General features: G+C 52.3%; 1 protein-coding gene across 1 annotated transcript in view; it reads left to right on the forward strand.

Annotated features, from left to right (window-relative positions):
- The first annotated feature begins 12 nt into the window (after nucleotides 1-12).
- The window catches only part of PHF2 (PHD finger protein 2), a 140,003-nt gene continuing 121,661 nt past the window's right edge, over nucleotides 13-18,354 (forward strand). The window contains exon 1 of the mRNA XM_044920738.1: nucleotides 13-589. Coding sequence (XP_044776673.1) covers nucleotides 13-589 — 577 coding nt within the window. The remainder of the gene's footprint in view (nucleotides 590-18,354) is intronic.

The following is an 18,354-nucleotide window of genomic DNA, read 5'->3' on the forward strand; positions in this document are numbered from 1 at the left end:
GTGGGTGCGGGCATGGGCCCTCCAGCCCCGCCTCCCCGGCGGCCTGGGTGCGGGCGCGGGCACGGGCCGTCCCGCCCCCCCGGCGGCCTGGTGCTGGTGCGAGTGTGGGGCTCTCCAGTGCCCCCCGGCGGCCTGGCGCGCGGGTGCGGGTGTGGGGCTCTCCAGCGCCCCCGGCGGCCTGGTGCACGGGTGCGGGTGTGGGGCTCTCCAGCGCCCCCCTCGGCGGCCTGGCGTGGGTGCGGGCACGGGCTCTCCAGCGTCCCCCGGCGGCCTGGCGTGGGTGCGGGCACGGGCTCTCCAGCGCCCCCCGGCGGCCTGGTGCGCGGGTGCGGGTGTGGGGCTCTCCAGCGCCCCCCGGCGGCCTGGTGCTGGTGCGAGTGTGGGGCTCTCCAGCGCCCCCTGGCAGCCTGGCGCGTGGGTGCGGGTGTGGGGCTTTCCAGCGTCCCCGGCGGCCTGGTGCAGGTGCGGGTGTGGGGCTCTCCAGCGCCCCCTGGCGGCCTGGCGTGGGTGCGGGCACGGGCTCTCCAGGGCGCCCGGCTGCCTGGGCCCCCGCCGTCTGTGCTACCTGCTTGTGGTGCCCGGATCAGACGTGTGTGTTTTGGGCCCAGGCCTGGGATGCCGAGGTGGAAGTGTGAGTGACCCGCCTGGGGCGGGGGTGCGTGAGGCAGAGGCATGACCTCGCGTCTACGGGCGGTGCCATATCTCAGCAGCTGGGTGCGGGACTGGGGCTCCGAGGGCCTTTCACCTGGCTCCTGCCTCAGAGGACAGGTGCTTTGTGCCTGACCTCGGCCAGCGGGCGAGCGCTGTGTCCCCTCCCGTCTCCCCTCCCCGGACTGTAAAATTTCTGGCTTCCCGGAGGGCAATGCCAGCAGTGACTGGCAGCATTGACTTCAGGGGCCCCTCTGGCCGGCAGTCTGGGGCGGGCTGCGGACCGCGGCAGGGGCCTGCCTGCCCACCTGCCCTGTCCACCCCGTGTTCCCTGCCCCACGGCCACGAGCCCCTGTAGACCGGTCTGCGGGTGTTGGTGGGCGGGGAGGGCGCCCTGTGGTCCCCGCCTCCAGCGTTGGGTGAAGGCTTGGAGCAGGAGGCAGGCAGAGCTGGGGTCAGGCTGAGAAAAGACTCTAAATACTGGAAACTGACCCCAGACAGGGCACATCTGGAGAAATAGTGTGTGCGGGGGAGGCTTGGCTGGCCGCGCTCTGAGCGCGCGGGGCAGGCCCTGCTCGTTGAGCCGTGCGCGTGGGGAGCACCACCCCGGCCTCTGTGCCCGTCCCGGGGTGCCTGCCTCCAGGTGTGGGGACACGCTGGGGCACACGCGTGCCCCGGGGGGCCGGCGGGCGGCAGCTGAACTTTCTCAGGTGGGAATCGGAGCTTCTGACTTCTCTTATGTTTATTTACCGTGATAAGGAATACCTGCTTTTATTTATTTAAAAATGGTCAAGGCGGGGCGCCTGGGTGGCTCAGTCGGTTGGGCGACTGCCTTCCGCTCAGGTCATGATCCCGGAGTCCCGGGATCGAGTCCCGCATCAGGCTCCCTGCTCGGCAGGGAGTCTGCTTCTCCCTCTGACCCTCCTCCCTCTCATGCTCACACTCTCTCTCTCTCTCTCATTCTCTAATAAATAAATAAAATCTTTAAAAAAAATCAATAAAGTCATCAAGGTGGAGCATTTTGGGTAATATAACCATTAATACAGAGGGCAGGGCGCCTGGGTGGCTCAGTCGGCTAAGCGACTGCCTTCGGCTCAGGTCATGATCCTGGAGTCCCGGGATCGAGTCCCGCATCGGGCTCCCTGCTCGGCGGGGAGTCTGCTTCTCCCTCTGACCCTCCTCCCTCTCATGCTCTCTGTCTCTCATTCTCTCTCTCGCAAATAAACAAAATCTTTTAAAAAAAAAATGGTCAAGGGGTTGGATTTGCAAATGCAACACTAGCCCGTGGTGCTTTAAAACGGAGAGCGTGTCATGAAAACCTGCCTTCTCCTAGAAACCAGCCAGGTTCCAGCTTCTTGAGGACGCGAGCAGGACTCCCGTTTGTGCCCCCCCCTCCGCCCCTCAGTCCACAGGCGCCCCGGACGCTGCTTCTCGCGCTCCGGCCACACGGGCTCGGCCCCGGGGCTCGTGCTGTCTGTGCCCCGGCCGCCGGCCTCCTGGGTGACATTCAGCTTGCTTCTCGCCTTGAGCTCCCCCAGCTTCGCTCAGGGAACGTCCTGGCGTCTACAGCCAGCTGCCCTGTGCGGCCTGTCGGACAAGTTCCATGACGGGAGGGCGGGGTCGAAGGGTGCAGACAGTGCTGCGGGCTGTAAAGCGGGCGGGTGCCCTGTGCAGGTCCCCCTACTCTCTGGGCCAGCGTTGCCTGACCCTTTCTGTCGGGGTCAGTTCGGTCTGGAAGGCAGCGCGCCTCACTCCTGTGTGGAGGGCGCGCTGTCCTATCTGCCCAGTGTGTTCTCCCGCGTGCCGTCGGTCTGCCCCTGCCCGTCCTGGAGCCCACGCCCCCTGAGCCTCCCCTCCCTGCCACTGTGCGGCTTCCGCAGTGGCCCCGCGCTTTCCCACGAGGCCAGAGAGAGCAGGAGCTGAGAAGTGGAAAGAGAGGCAGCCTTCCCCAGATGGACAGGGCGTTCCCGTCCCTCCCGCCTCCTGTCGCCCAGCCGGAGCCCCCCAGACCTCCGGGGCTGGCAGGGGTTGAAAGCTTGCCTGTGTACTAAATAGCCCCTCTTCTTTCCTTTTGAGGCCTGTTGTGAGATCAGGCCTCATTTGTGTTTTTTTCCCTGTAAACTTTTTAATTTAGACTTGTTTTAGGCTTACAGAAAAATTGCAGACGTGGTAGAGATTGTGCGTACCCCTGGCTCAGTTTCCCTGACTGTCAGCACCACGTGTCACCACCCTGCCCTGGTCACAGCTCCCTCGGCAGCCACTCCCTGTCCTGGTCCTCCCCGCCTGCCCACCGTCCAGCCTCCCCGGCCTCCTGATCCCAAGCTGGCTTCTCACGCCGACCCGTTTGTGCCGTGATCCTGACACCAAAGACCCTTTGTGGTTTGTGCACCACTGAGGAGCTGTGCCCCCGACTCTCGTGTGCTCCCCCAGGCACCTTCACACCCACCAGCTGTGCCCTCGCCCCGAGGCGGCAGCCTGATGGCGGCGGTTCCTGGGGCATGGATGCGAGCCTGCTGCACATGGCACTGCTTACACGGACTACCACACAGGGTTGTGATGCTTCCCCCTTCGAGGATTCTTCCAGATCCCAAACTTGTGTTGTTTTTTAGATTTCAGTCTGCTGTTTGGAAAAGAAAGATGTAATTAGACTGGGCTTTGGAAAGTCCTCGGAAAAGCCAACAAGAGAGCAGCCTGGGTCCCAGGCTCTGCCTCGGGGCAGGTGTCGCTGCCCTAGAGTGGGGTATGTGAGCGGGCCTGGGGAGCACCAGCCCCAAGCCCCCTCTTTCCTACGGGAGAGGGGGGCTGCACAGCTGTCTGCCCCCCTCTCAGCCGGCGCTGTTTCCAGACCTTGGGATGTCCTCGCAGAAGGGTTGGAACCCCCGTGGTTGGTGCTGACCTTGGGGGAGGGCCCCTGAGCCCTGCTCAGGACACCTCCCGTGTGGCGGGCATCTGTCTGCAGCGGGCTGCTGTGGCCGCTTGGCGTGAGGTGGTGGGGCAGGAGGAGGCAGCCAGTGTGTGTCTCCTCTCACTCCTGGCACCGTCCGCTCCGTGAGCCAGGCAGGGTCCCCGAGTTACAGATGGACACTGGTGCTCGGTGTTCCCAACACACCGCTGGGCTGGAGGCGGCTGGGCGCAGTCGTGTCCCCCCTGAGCTCCCGGCCGCCAGCCACACCGGCCGCTGCTGAGGCACCTGAGGTGGGTCGTCCCTGCTCCAGGCCCCACAGCCAGTCGTGGCTGCTGGGGGTTCGCTGGGGGTTTTGGGTCAAGGCCCTCCAGGTTTCCATATCCCAGTCTTTGCTTTTCTTGTCACGTGTGGTTAAAAACAAACGGCAAAGAACAGATCCTGGGATGTTCCAGCGGGACAGGACCTCCGGGTGCACTGGTTTCTGCTCCTTCAGATGCAGCAGCCCTGGGGACCATGCCACCTGTCACTTGAGGGCTGCTCCCTGCTGTCAAGCACAGAGCTGGCCACCAGGGCCACCCCACACACCCTCCAGGCTGCTGCCCCCAGGGGTGCAGTGGGGACTGAGGACCGGGCCTCACCTCCCTTGCTCTGGAGTCCTGTTTCTGTTAATATGACCTTGACTGCTTTTGCTCTCTGGTCAGACTTGTCTTCCCAGCCCCCTTGTGGGTCTCTGAGGGCTTTAGGGGACAGAGGGCTGCAATTCCCAGAGCTCCCGACAGAGGCATCTGCTCTGCATCTGCACCAGGTTTCCCTAGAAACTGCTGGAGTAGACGCTCCAAAACCTGCTTCTGATTCTTAAAGGGACCGTGCCCTTTATTTGGAACATCTGCTAGAAGTCCACTGGAGCAGGTTTCAGAAATGTAGAGAGACGTTTTGAACGTTGATGTAATATATGAAGGACCCCAGACCGTCAGGCAAGCAGGTCGGGGGATGGCGAAGTGTATGCGCAGGAAGCGGCGGGTTCAGCGGTGGGTTCACAGGGAAGTGTTTCCGCTGTGACTTTCGATGGAACAAAAAGTGCGAGTCAGAGTTGGTGTGCGTTAGCTAAAACAAAACACACCTAAAGGAAACATGCCAACGTGTTAACAGGGTTGAGAGGAGGTGTGCTTCCTCGGGCCGTCCAGCGCAGGGCCCCCCTTGAGGCTGGCTTGTCTGGTGCTCAGGTGTCAGGCTTGTTTCACGGCCCGAGGCTGGCCCAGGTGGCCTCTCGAGGATGCTGCCCAGTGTGCTCTGGGGGTGTTTGGGCGGCTCGGCCACCGGAGCCCAGGAGACGCCCAGGGCAGCGGCCCCTGTGCAGGGGGCTTGGGGTCACGTCCAGGTGACACAGGGGGGTATGTCCCTGGGGAGCTGCATCTGGTGCCGTCCTGTTGGCCTCGCCCTGCCCCCACAGCACCGGGGGTCCTACATGAGCCCCCCATCTTTGTTGTGTGTTTGCACTTGTGCCCTTGGAAACTGGCTTTACTGTGCGTGTTCTTTGTACGTGTTATTCTGTAGCCTGTTCGCCCCTCAGCGTAGGCCTCGGTGGGCCGACACCATTGGACACCTCGGTTGTCACACACCTGTCCCCGTGCCCTGCAGGGGCTCCCAAGGGGAGGGTGGGCCCGTGCTCAGGCCCAGTGCAGTGATGGGCAGGGTCAGGCGGTGCTGGCCTGGCTGGAGATGGCCGTGCACCCCCAGAGCGGGCCCCTCCTAGCAGCGTACCCCAGAGGGACCCAGGCCCGTTCACACTAATTGCAAGTGAGCAAGCGGTGGTGGGGCGAGGAGAGTGGTGTCCGCAGCCCAGCAAGGGGAGCGCCGTGCTCGCTGTTTGAGGGCGGCTAATGGTCGGCCTGCACCTCACCTTCCCTGCACCGCACCAAGGCGTGCACCCCGGCAGTCTGGGAGGGGGCCCACCCTTCACGCACAAAAGAGGGTCCCGTGAGTCTTCAGGGTGCTGATGTGGTAAAAGAGAAAGTAGCCAGCTCTGGACATACAGAGTCCGAGTTTGGGGTTGCCTGGCACTTCTTTTTTTTTTAATTCTTTTATTTTTTATTTTTTACTTATTTTTTTAAAGATTTTTATTTATTTATTTGTCAGAGAGAGAGCACAAGCAGGGGGAGCAGCAGAGGGAGAGGGAGAAGTAGACTCCCCACTGAGCAAGGAGCCCGATGCAGGACTCGATCCCAGGACCCTGGGATCATGACCTGAGCCGAAGGCAGACGCTTAACGACTGAGCCGCCAGGCACCCCTGCTTGGCACTTCTGAGGGGTAGCTGTGTGCTGGCAGGAGGGTCTGCCTGGCCCTGAGAGGACCCAGAGGGTGGGGCTGTGCCCGGGGAGCCCAGCACAGCGCGTGGGGAGGGTGTGAGCAAGGCCCACATGCTGCTTCTGTAGGGGGAAGGGACTTCGCGTCCTGGGCCATCCAGGCGCCGGGCTCTCGGGTGATGGGACCCGGGGCCCGGTTAACGCACGTGGTGGGAGGTGCACTGAGCGCGTCTCGAGCTCCCTCTTTCGGGCGTCTTGTCCAGCCTGCACCTCCGGGAGTGGAGCTGGCTGAGGCCCCTCTCCACGGCTCCCCCAGAGCAGCTTTACAGTGTGCTGTGTGTGCATTCCAGAAGACTCTGGTCCACCCTCTGTGAACGGCAGTATTAAACAAATGTGTCTAATTTGTTGCATGTGGAGTTTTAGATTTTAGTGTCCTTGTTCATTTCCAGACGTTCTGTGTTTGCAGGTTTGTCTGATCATTTCTGTCGCTGACTGTGAGTGCCCCCCGCCCCCGCGGTCATTGAAAAGGACTTTGTGTTCTCTGTGAGATGGCTCTGTGACGTGCTGAGGGCTTAGTCCTGCTTTCCCTCGGGAAAGGGGGAGAGAGATCATCTCCTCTGTTTGGAAATTGGAGCTGGGGAGCGTGGTCTGTGGCGCACCTGCCCCTCAGTGTCACTTCCCGGGGGCGGGGTGCTCTGGGACAGCCCCCAGCGCCCCTCCCGCCCGAGCCCGAGCTCGCGGGCTTGCAGTCCCGTTCCAGCGCGGTGCCCGCAGCCAGCCTGGGCCGCCCGGCTTCCGTGCCTGCCCGACAAGGCCTTCGGGGTCTGGCCCGTGGCCACGGTTGCGGAGGTGGAGGGACTGCGAGGAGGCTTCCACCAGTCCAGCCTCCTGCAGCCTCGTGGGGAATGAGGCCCAGCAGCGCACCCCCACCTGTGGCTGCCCTGGACCCGACCTGCAGGACGCATAGCCAGAGACGTGTCCCCAGGTTGCGATCATTTCCCGTTTTCCCCTGGCCTCAGGTTTCCAGGTCATGCTGCCCAGGAGTCCCTTGGTTGGTGGTGCCCCCATCAGGCCTCCTGTGTGGGCCCTGGGGGCCCCAGAAGCACCGGGAAATGTTGTCCTACATTCTTGGGAGCGTGTGTTTGAGGCAGAGTCTCAGCGGAGAGGGTTTGGGTCCCAGGCTCCTTGGGTGGCTCTCGTCCCGCGATGCTGCCGCTCAGGTGCTGGGACAGACTGGTGGGGCCTGGGGGACAGAGCCTCCTCGATGCCCCAGAGCCTGGGCTTCTTCATCAGGGAGGGAACCCCCGTGTCGTGTGGACTGGCGGGGGCGCAGATGTGGGAAGGGAGCCGAGTGGGTATGGATGCCCAGGTCTGCTGCTTCCCCACCGATGGCGCTGGTGCCCTGGGTCACCTGGCAAAGGGGGGGCCCAGCCCAGCTCTGCATACCTGCCTCCCCTCCCCCAGGGCCTGTCGGTGCTTGGCTGGCCAGCAAAGGGTAGGGACAGTTGGCTCCTAGCTGGGTGTTCACGGGCAGTGGACACAGTGTGTCCTGTAGGTGTTTTTGAGGGGCCATGACCCCCCCTCCGAATGCTGCTGATGCTGGATTCCTCCTGTCCACACAGCTGAGGTCATGGACTGTCACTTCGGCTTCCCCAGGCCAGCCGTCACCTCAGCTTCTGGGGACTGCTCCCGCTGCTAGAGGTTTGCCTGCAGGGCCTACCTCCTGGGGCCCGGGATGCCCCCATAATCCACAGACTCAAGTGGCAACCCGCAGCCTGAGCTGGGGCATGTGGGGTGCTCCCCGAGTCCCTGCCGGCCTGTCCTGGGCCAGGACCCTGCACTTTTGTCCAGCCCGCCCTTACCTGCACACCTGCCCGGAGAAGGAAGCCTTCCCCGCCCTCAGGCCGGCCTTCTCCTGGAGCCTGTCCTGGTCCTGCAGGAACGCCCCTCAGGCGGCCTCGCCAGGGGGCTGCGCGTGGGCCCGGCACACGCGCCCAACTCTGAGCCCAGCTCCAGTCACCTCATTAGTCCGCACCTGCAGGCTGCAGGCTGCAGGCCGGCCACCTCTGGATCCCCAGCCCTCGGCTGGTTGTGGTCCTGATGGGCCCCAGCGACACATGGCCGGGCCCAGGGTGGGCTGGCCTGCACGCACAGGATTCACAGGACTCTGCCTGGCTGTTCATGGTCCACCTGGACACCCACTGGCCAAGGAGACATTTCTGCTGACTGGGAGGACACCCCAGCCCTGACCCGGGGAGCAGATGTGGGGGTGTGGGAGCCCCGAGGGGGGGACCTCGAGATGAGGAGAGCCCTCCGAGGTGGGAGAAGGCAGATGGTGCTCCAGGGATCAGACCAAGAGGTGAATGGCGGGCGGCGGTGGGCGGCTGAGGTGTCCAGGAATCCTGGGGCGGGGTGGGCTTGTGGGGGAGCAGGAGGCCTTACTTTCCAAGCCCGGCGTTTCTCTGTGTCTGCGAGGTTCTGAAGTTGAGTGGCACTGAGCCTCCTGACCGCTTGGGCCTCTCGTGCCCGCCCTTCCCTCCGCGTGCTCGTCATGTACTTGCTTCAAGTGTATCTGTGACAGATGTTGTTGCCGTAGGCTTTATTAGCATTCCCATCATACGGTTTTCCTGTTTTGGCAGCTTTTCTCCAGCACAAGAGCCCTCATGATTCTCAACGACATGTGTGGAACTTTTCCTTTCTGATTAAAAAAAAATAGACTTTTAGAGTGGTTTTGGATGTCAGGAAGATGGAGAGGAAAGTGCGGAGGGTCCCGCGTAACCCTTTAGCACCTGTGGCCTGTTGCACACGCCTTGCCCAGGTGCGGTACATCTGCACGACTGATGAGCCTGGACCGATGCATTGTCCTTCGTGACAAGTCCACGGCCGACTTTGGGCTTCACTCTTGCTGTGTGTGTCCTGTGGGATTTGAAGGTGATGTTATACAGAGTACTTTCACTCCCTAGAAATCCTCTGTGCTTTGCCTCTTCGTCCCTCCCTGTCCCCCAAACCCTGGCAGCATCTTTTCACTGGCTCCATGGTTTTCTTTCCCAGAATGTCATACAGTTGGAATCATGCAGCCTTTTCAGGTTGGCTTCTTTCACTTAGTGATGTGCATTTAAGGTTCCTCCACATCTTCTCATGACTTAATAGTGCATTTCTTTTTAGTGCTGAGTAATGTTTTCTCATCTGGATGGACCACAGTTTATTTGTCCCCCACCCACTGAAGGACGCCTTGGATGCTTCCAAGTTTTGGCGATTATGAATAAAGCTGCTGTAAACATCCACGTGCAGGATTTTGTGTAAAGTTTTTAGCTCATTTGGGTCAACACCTAGGGTTTGCTTGGTGGATCCAATGGTAACAGTGTGTTTAGTTTTTTGGGGTTTTTTTAAAGATTTTATTTATTTATTTGAGAGAGAGAGAGCAGGGGGGAGGAGCCGATGGAGAGGGACCTCCATTGGCCTGAGTCCCTCTCCATCGGCCTGGATGAGCCTGGACGGATGCATTGTCCTTTGTGACAAGTCCACGGGGAGGGGGGAGGAGCAGGGGGGAGGGACCGATGCAGCGGGGAGGGGCCGATGGGGAGGGAGAAGCAGACTCTCCGCTGACCAGGGAGCCCTACATGGGGCTCAATCCCAGGACCCTGGGATCATGACCTGTGTTTGGTCTCTAACGAAGCCGCCAAGCTGTCTTGTGAAGCCGCAGCGTGGGTCTGCGTTCCCTGCAGCCATGACTGGGCTCTTGCCACTCCGAGTCCTCGCCAGCAGTTGGTCTTGTCAGTGCCCTGGATTTTGGCCGTTGTAGTAGGCGTGCAGTGGAATCTTGTTATAATTTGCATTTCCCTGATGACGCAGGATGTGGAGCATCTTCTCATGCGCTTATCTGCCGCCCGTATGTCTTCTCTGGTGAGGTGTCTGTAGATCCTTTGCCCATTTTTAAATTGGGTTGTTAGTTTTCTTATCGCTGTGTGTATACTAGTCATTTACCAGGTATATGTTTTGCCAAGATTTTCGCTCAGTCTGTGGCTTATTTTTTCATTCACTTAAAAGTGTCTTTCACGGAGCAGAAGTTTAAAAAAATTTCAGTCAAGTTCAGGTTATCAGTTTTTTCCTTCATGGATCATGTCTTTGGTGTTTGTACCTAAAAAGGCATCAGCACACTCAGATTTTCTCCTGTGTCATTTTCTAGGAGATTGATTGTTTTGCATTTTACATTTAGGTCTAGGATTCATTTGAGTTAATTTTTGTAAAGCTGTTAGATCTATGTTTTCATTCTCTTTGTGTGTGCATGCACACGTGTGTGTGGATGTCTGGTTGTTCCAGTGTGTGTGCATGCGTGTGTGCATGTGTGTGAGTGTGCATGGGAATGTCCATTTCCAGTGTGTGTACATGTGTGTGCGTGTTTGCATGTGTATGTCTAGTTGTTCCAGTGTGTGTGCTGTGTGTGCACATGTGTGTATGTCCAGTTGTTCTGGCGCCATCTTCCTCCATTGCACTGCCTTTGCTCCTTTGTCAGAGGTCAGTTGACTGTATTTATGGGGGTTTATTTCTGGGCTCTCCATTCTTTTACATTGATCTGTTTGTCTATTCTCTCATCAAAACCCCACTGTCTTGATTACTGTAGCTTTCTAGTAAGTCTTGAAGTTGGGTAGTGTCAGTCCTCCAGCTTTGTTCTTTTCCTTCAATTTTGTGTTGGCTGTTCTGGGTCTTTATCTCTCCATACAAATTTTAGAATCACTTTGTTGACATTCATGGAATTTTATTTATTTTTATTTTATTTTTTTAAAGATTTTATTTATTTATTTGACATAGGGAGAGGGAGAGAGAGCACAAGCAGGGGGAGCAGCAGAGGGAGAAGCAGGCTCCCTGCTGCGGGGCTTGATCCCAGGATGCTGGGATCACGACCTGAGCCGAAGGCAGACGCTTAACCAACTGAACCACCCAGGCGCCCCTTGATTGGAATTTTAATTGGAATCGCATTGGATCTACAGATGAAGTTGGGAAGAGCTGACATCTTGACAATATTGAGTTTTCCTGTCCATGAACATGGAACACCGTTCCATTTATTTAGTTCCGTGATTTCTTTCATCAGAGTTTTGTAGTTCTCCTCATGAAGATCTCGCACGTATTTTGTTAGATTTATATCTGAATATTTCATATTTTTGAATGTTAACGTAAATGGTATGTGTTTTTTAATTTCAAATTCCAATGTTCATTGTTGGTGTATGAGTAAGCAATTTACTTTTGTGTATTAACCTTGTATCCTACAAACTTGCTATGATCACTTATGGCTCCAGGAGTTCTTTTGTTGATTGCTTGGGATTTCCTGCATAGATACTCATGTCATCTGCAAACAAAGACAGTTTTATTTCTTCCTTCCCAATCTGCGTATCTTTTTTTCCCCTTTTCCTGTCTTATTTCATTAGCTACGGCTTCCAATACAATGTTAAATAGGAATGGTGAGAGTGGACATCCTTGTCTTGTTCCTGATCTTACTGGAAAAACATCTAGTTTCTCATATTAAGTATAGTGTTATCTATAAGTTTTGTAGAGCTTTGCTCTTTAGAACAAAGAGGGAGGGAGTAGAGGGAGTTCCCCCCTGTTTCTAGTTTGCTGTGAATTTTTATCATGAAGGAATGTTGGATTTTGTCAAATACTTTTTTTTGCACCTATGGATATGATCATATTATTTTTCTTCTCTACCCTGCTTACATGGTGGTGGATTGCATTAATTGATTTTTGAGTATTGAACCAGGCTTGCATACCTGGAATCAATCACTATTGTCGTGGTGTATAATTTTTTTAATACACTATTAAATTTGATTTGCTTCTATTTTTTTTTAAAGATTTTATTCATTTATTTGGGAGATAGAGATAGCAAGAGAGAGAGAGCACTAACAGAGGGGAGAGGGTGAAGTAGGCTCCCCGCAGAGCAGGGAGCCAGATGTGGGGCTCGATCCCAGGACCCTGGGATCATGACCTGAGCCGAAGGCAGATGCTTAACCCACCAAGCCACCCAGGCGCCCCGATTTCCTAATGTTTTGTAGAAGAATTTTTTGCTTCTATGTTTATGAGAGATATTGGTCTGCAATTTTCCTTTCTTATAATACATTTGTTTGGCTTTGGTATTAAGGTAATGCTGGCCTCATAAAATGAGTTAGGAAGTATTTCCTCTACTTCTAATTCCTGGAAGAAATTATAGAAAATTGGTATAATAACTTTCTTAAATATTTGGTAAAATTCATCAGTGAACCCATTGGGCTTGGTACTTTCTGTTTTGGAAATTTATTAATTATTGATTCAATTTCTTTTATAGATGTATACTAATTAGATTATCTCTCCTTGTGTGAGTTTTCAGTAGATTGAATCTTTGAAGGACTAGATTTTTTTTTCATCTAGGTTATTAAATGTATGGGCATAGAGTTGTTCATAATATTCCTTTACTGTGCTTTTAATGTTTGTGGGATCTGTAGTGATGGCCCCTCTCTCATTTCTGATATTAGTAATTTATGTCTTCTCTCTTTCTCTGTTAACTTTTATAGAGGCATATCAGTGTACTGATTTTTCAAAGGATCTTCTTTTGCTTTCCTTGACTTTTCTCTATTTATTTGCTGTCTTCAATTTCATTGATTTCTGCTCTAGTTTTCATTATGTGTTCTGCTTACTTTGGATTTTCTTTTCTTTTTCTAGTTTCCTCAGGTGGAAGTGGAGATGATTGGTTTTAGATGTTCTTTTGTAACATATGCATTCAGTGGTATAAATCACACTCTAAGCACTGCTTTCAGTGCATCCCACAAATCTTGATAACTATTTCATTTCCATTTAGTTAGAAATATTTTAAGATTTCTCCTTCAACTTCTTTGGATCTGTGTCATTTAGAAGTGTGTCATTTAATTTCCAAGTGTTTTAGAGTTTTCCAGATACCATTTTGTTATTGATTTCTAGTCTAATTCCATTGTGGTGTGACTATATCTTTTAAACAGTTTCTTTTAAATTTGTTAAGGTGTGTTTTATGGCTCAGAATGTGATCTTTTTTGGGCGAATGTTCTCTGTGAGCATGAGAGGAATGTTTATTCTGCTTTTGTTGGATGAAGTAGTCTATAAATATCAATTAGATCTAGTTGATTGATGGTGTTCAGTTCAACTATGTCCTTCCTGATTTTTGTCTGCTGAAATCTGTTAATTGTTTATAAAGGATGTAGAAGTTACCAGTATAGTAGTGTCTTTGTCTATTTCTCCTTGCAGTTCTGTTGGTTTTTGCCTTATATAGTTTGATGCTCTGAATTAGGGGTATACACATTAAGGATTTTAATGTCTTCTTGGAAAATTAACCCTTTTATCATTATACAATTTCCCCCTCTATCCCAGTTATTTTTCTTGCTCCAAAGTTTACTTTGTCTGAAATTAATATGGTTACTTGGCTTTCTTTTGATTAGCATAAGCATGGTATAACTTTCTTCATCCCTTTACTTTTCCCCAGTTAAAACCTTTTTATTTTTATTTATTTTTTTCATAGACCCCCTTGTTTTTTTTAAAGCAGTTTTAGGTTCACAGCAGAATTGTGTAGAAAGTGCAGAGAATTTCCCTTCCCCTTTCCCCACACTGTGCCTTTACTTTTAGTGTACATATTTTTTTATATTTAAAGCAGGTTTTAGTCTATATATTTTTATATTTAAAGCAGATTTTTGATAGTGTATTGTAGAGTCTTGCTTTTTTTCTCAATCTTATAGTCTCTGTCTTTTAATTTGTATTTTAGACCACTGGTGTTTAAGGTGATCACTGATAATGCTGGATTAATATCTACCATATTAGTTTCTGTTTTCTATTTGGTGCTCCTGTTCTTTTTTTTTTGTCCTCTGCAATTTTTCTGCCTTCTCTGGTTTTGATTGAGCATTTTGCATGATTTCATTTTTTTCCCCTCTTCTAGCATATCAATAATACTTCTTTTTTAACTTTTTTTTTAGCAGTTGCCCTTGCATTTGCAATATATATACTTATGGCTAAGCCAGGCCCCCTTGTGAATACACTATTAAGGACAGTGCAAGCTCCACACAGCATTCCCAGGTCCTTCCTCTGTCCCTTATACAAGTGCTGTCATTCATGTCATTTATTTCTAAGCTATAATCAAGTACATTGTTATTTTGTTTTACACAAACTATTATCTGTTATATCAGTAAAAATAAGAAAAATAAAATATTTTATGTTTCCTTAATTTATGCTTCTCTAACACTCTTCTTTTCTTTATGAAGATCCAAATTTGTGACCTATATTCTTTCCTTCTCTCTGAATGTATTTCTTTAACATTTCTTCCAAGGCTATCCTACTGGTGACAAATTCCCTCAGTTGTTTGTCTGAGAGTCTTTGTTTCTTTTTCACTTCTGAAGGATAACTTTTTAGGATACAAAATTCTAGGTTGGTATTTTTTTCTTTCAAAACTATAAATGTTTCCACTCCACTCTTCCTGTTTGCATGGTTTCTAAGGAGAAGTTTGCTGTAATTCTTACTCTTGCTCTTCTGTAGATAAGATATTTCCCCCCCATGGCTCTTTTTATTTTTAAGATTTTGTCTTTGTTTTTGATTTTCTGCAGTTTGAATGTGATTTGCTGACGTGTACATTTGTTTGGCATTTATCCTGCTTGCTGTTCTTTGAGCTTCCTGGATCTGGGTTTGGGGTCTGTCATTAATTTTGGAAAATGCTCAGCCATTATGATTTCAGATCTGTCCTCATTTCCTCTCTCTTTTGTCTCTTCAGGCCTTGCCGTCCACATATGTTACTCCTTTATAGTTGTCCCACAGTCCTTGGATATTCTGTTCCATGTTTTTCTTTCTTTTTCCACTTTGCTCTCCAGTTTTGGAATTTTCTGTTGACCTATCTTCAAGTTCACAGATTCTGTTTTTTAGGGGTTTATTTATTTATTTGAGAGAGAGAAAGAGAGAGCGAGTGTGATGAGTGGGGGAGGGGCAAAAGGAGAGAGAGAGAGAATCACAAGCAGACTCTCCACTGAGTACAGACCCTGCGATCCCACAGCCCTGAGATCATGACCTGAGCCAAAACCAACAGTCAGACACTTCACTGACTGGGCCACCCAGGCATCCCTTCAAGCTCACAGATTCCTGGCTTGGCCTTGCCCAGTCTAGTGATAAGCCCCACGAAGGCATTTTTTTTGTTGCTGTTTTTGATTTCTGGATTTCCTCTTGTTTCTTTCTTTGAGTTTCCATCTTCTTTTTTTTAAGATTTTATTTATTTGACAGAGAGAGACACAGCAAGAGAGGGAACACAAGCAGGGGGAGTGAGAGAGGGAGAAGCAGGCTTCCCGCGGAGCAGGGAGCCCGATGCGGGGCTCAATCCCAGGACCCTGGGATCATGATCTGAGCCAAAGGCAGACGCTTAACGACTGAGCCACCCAGGCGCCCCGAGTTTCCATCTTCTATTTATACTACTCATCTGTTCTCACATGCTGTCCACCTTTTCCATTAAAGCCCTCAGCATAATTATGCTGGTTCTTTAAGATTTCTGATGTGATCATTCTGCGATCTCTGCTATACCTGGGTTCTTATGCTTTCTCTGTCTCTTCAGACCTGTATTTTTATCTTGTATGCCATGTAATTTTTTTGTTTTGTAATTTTCTTTGTTGCAAATAACTATTTTAAAGGCAAGAAAACTGTCCCCCTTATATGCCACCGTTTAGAGGTGCTAACTTATAACCTCTGTACACATTTGCCCCTCTCCTGGATGAGTTGGTGTGCTTTTTCCTCATATTACAGTATAAAACATTTGGGTACATAATGATCTGTTAGGTGGGTACTGACCTAACAGCTCCCCTGTTGGATACTTTGGTTTGTGAGGTTTTTTGTCTCTGCTGCTCCCAGAGGGCTGCTGGTCAGGTTTTCTCGCTGTAGTTTGTAGACAGGGATGCTGAGGGAGGCCCCAAGGGGCAGTGCCAGGGCCAGCCTCCTCCCCCTGTTCCAGCTGTCCTGATGCTGCTGAGGTCTGGGGGGACCAGGACACTGGTGACTGGACACCACCTCTGATCTTGGTTCTGCAGGCAGATGTCCCAGAGAGGTGAGGCCTGGAATCTCCTAGGACAGATGTGGTCCCCAGGCTGCTAGACAGCCTCTTGGTCAGGGTGTGTGCAGACCCTGGGTTGGCCGGGGAGGAGAGCTGCCACCAGGGACATCACCACTGAGGCCCAGCCGTGGAGGGAGTACTTGAAGGCCTCAGAGACTGGTGAGGCCAGGCAGTGGAGGGAGCCTCAGGTGGGCAAGGCGGGGACATGCTGCTCAGGTGACTCCCGGGGGAAGAGGGCCAGAGGTTGCAAACTGCCGGCCAGCATGGCTGTTGGGCTCATGATGCTGGTCCATGCAGGGTTTTCACAAACAGTTGCATTGGCTGTGATATAGAAAAATCCAGAGGTTTCACCTAAAAATGTGCATTTCCCGATTGTCTTGAAAAGTCAGGGGATCTGACAGCACTCCGTGTGCGTCCACAAGGTGCCCCGTGGGCCTGTACTGACCTTGGGCAACCAGGCTCTTCTCTCCGCTCCTTGCTGGGCTGAGTGGGGGCCGCCCCTCTGTCCACAACCTATGCTCTGGTCCCATGCACAGTCAGGGCCTGTTTGGCGGGTTGTTCTAGATAACTCCCAGGTCCCCACTATGGGGAGACATGGCTGGTCTCTGGGGACCTGCTCTCGTGGAGACCTGTGATCTCCAGAGCTTCTGATGCCTCCCTCCTCCCTTGGGGCCCCAGAACAGCACCAGCTGTGATTTGTAGAAGGTGTGACTGTGGGCTCAGTGGGCCTACTGTCCATGCTTGGCCTCAGTGCCTCCATCTCACAAATGAGAGGGCCGGACAGGGTGGAGTTTTGCCGAGAGTCTCATTCGTCTCTGAAACTGCAGGAGCCTTAACTTCTTGCCCACTTAAAGCTGCTCTCAGAAAGTTTTGGCCACTCACCATGAGCATGGATCAGCACTGTGTTTGATCTGCATTCACGTTTTTTAGAGTCAGAAGAGTATTTTTTAAAAGTCTGTATATATAAAAAAATTCAAAAAGCTTTGCTTTGAGTTAAATCGGTTTATTGTGATTACAGTTCTTTAAAAATTTTGAAGGGGGATAATAATATGCACACATAGCAAAAAAATTAATAGTCAAAAATTTGTCTCCAGTGACAAGTCTGTCCCCTGCCTACTGACCACCAGTCCTTGAGAGATGGTCACTGGGGTCAGGTTTCTGGTCACAGAGGAACATGTTTATGCGTTTCCAAACAATACCCAACAAAAAACGGGTGTGCACCATATACCTTTACTGCAACGTATGCCCTTTGCTGAACAGTATATCCCGGAGATTGTTCTGGGTCAGCGAGGGTAGAGTCTGTACTTCTTGGCATTAAACCTGAGTTTTCCATGGATGGACACCTGGTTGCTGCTGCTGTAAGTGCCCAGTCCACACCTGCGCCTGTGTCCCTGGGCGTTTTGCGGGGAGGATCACAGACGAGGGCATGTGCACTTTCTGTGTCAGTAGCTCCCACCTTAGAGGCTGTGCCAGGGTGTTCTGCTGAGGACACATGAGGGCGCCTGTCCGTGTGTCAGGCTGCCAGGTCCCCTGCAGCCCCCAGGCTGGGCAGCCGATGGGTGGAAGCCTTCTCACAGTTGGGTTGCATGTCTTACTACAAGTGCTGTTGCATCTCCTTCCGTGTTTAAAAGCCATTTATGTTTTTTCTGTAAAGTGTCTACTTAAAGTCATGACTTGAATCACTGGTCAGGCAGACATAGTTTTGTGTTTTTTCCCACAACCCCCGCCCCCCCCCCCAGCCTTCCTTCTATTTACTACATCCTTGACATGCAGTCCACACATGGACTAAGGTTTCCCTGAGGCACGTAGGACTGTGCAGAAAGCAGTCATTGGTTTGAGTACTTGGTATTTTTCACTCCTGGTGCTGCTCTTCATTGTTTGGAATTATTTGGATCCTTGCATCCATGAGGCTGGTGACAGGGCACCCTTGGAGAACCATGGGGAGGTGTCCCACTTGGCTGCATCTCTGTGGAGTGTGAGAAGGGCCAGGTTCCCTTGAGGCCCAGAGGCAGCCCTGAGGTGACCTTGGGTGATGAGAGCCACGAGCCTGTGTGACCTGCTTACTTCTTTCCACCAAACACCTAGTTAAACTAAACCTGCAGGTGTAGTTTTATGCTTTTAAATGCTTTAGGAGTAAGGTTTTAAGAAGGCAGCCCTTAGGAGTGCATTGTTTCTGTTAAGTCCACATGAGTGACTTGGGCCCTTGGGTGATGATGACGATGGTTATGATGGTGAAGATGATGGTGATGGTGATGAGGATGGTGATGATGATGGTGACGATGAGGGTGATGATGGTGATGATGGTGGTGATAGTGACAATGAGGGTGATGGTGACAGTGATGATGGTGATGGTGATGATGATGATGATGATAGTGATGACGTTGGTGAGGATGGTAGTGATGATGGTGATGACGGTGATGATGGTGATCATG

Source organism: Neomonachus schauinslandi, chromosome 13, assembly GCF_002201575.2.
Source record: "Neomonachus schauinslandi chromosome 13, ASM220157v2, whole genome shotgun sequence".
NCBI classification, from domain to species: Eukaryota; Metazoa; Chordata; class Mammalia; order Carnivora; family Phocidae; genus Neomonachus; species Neomonachus schauinslandi.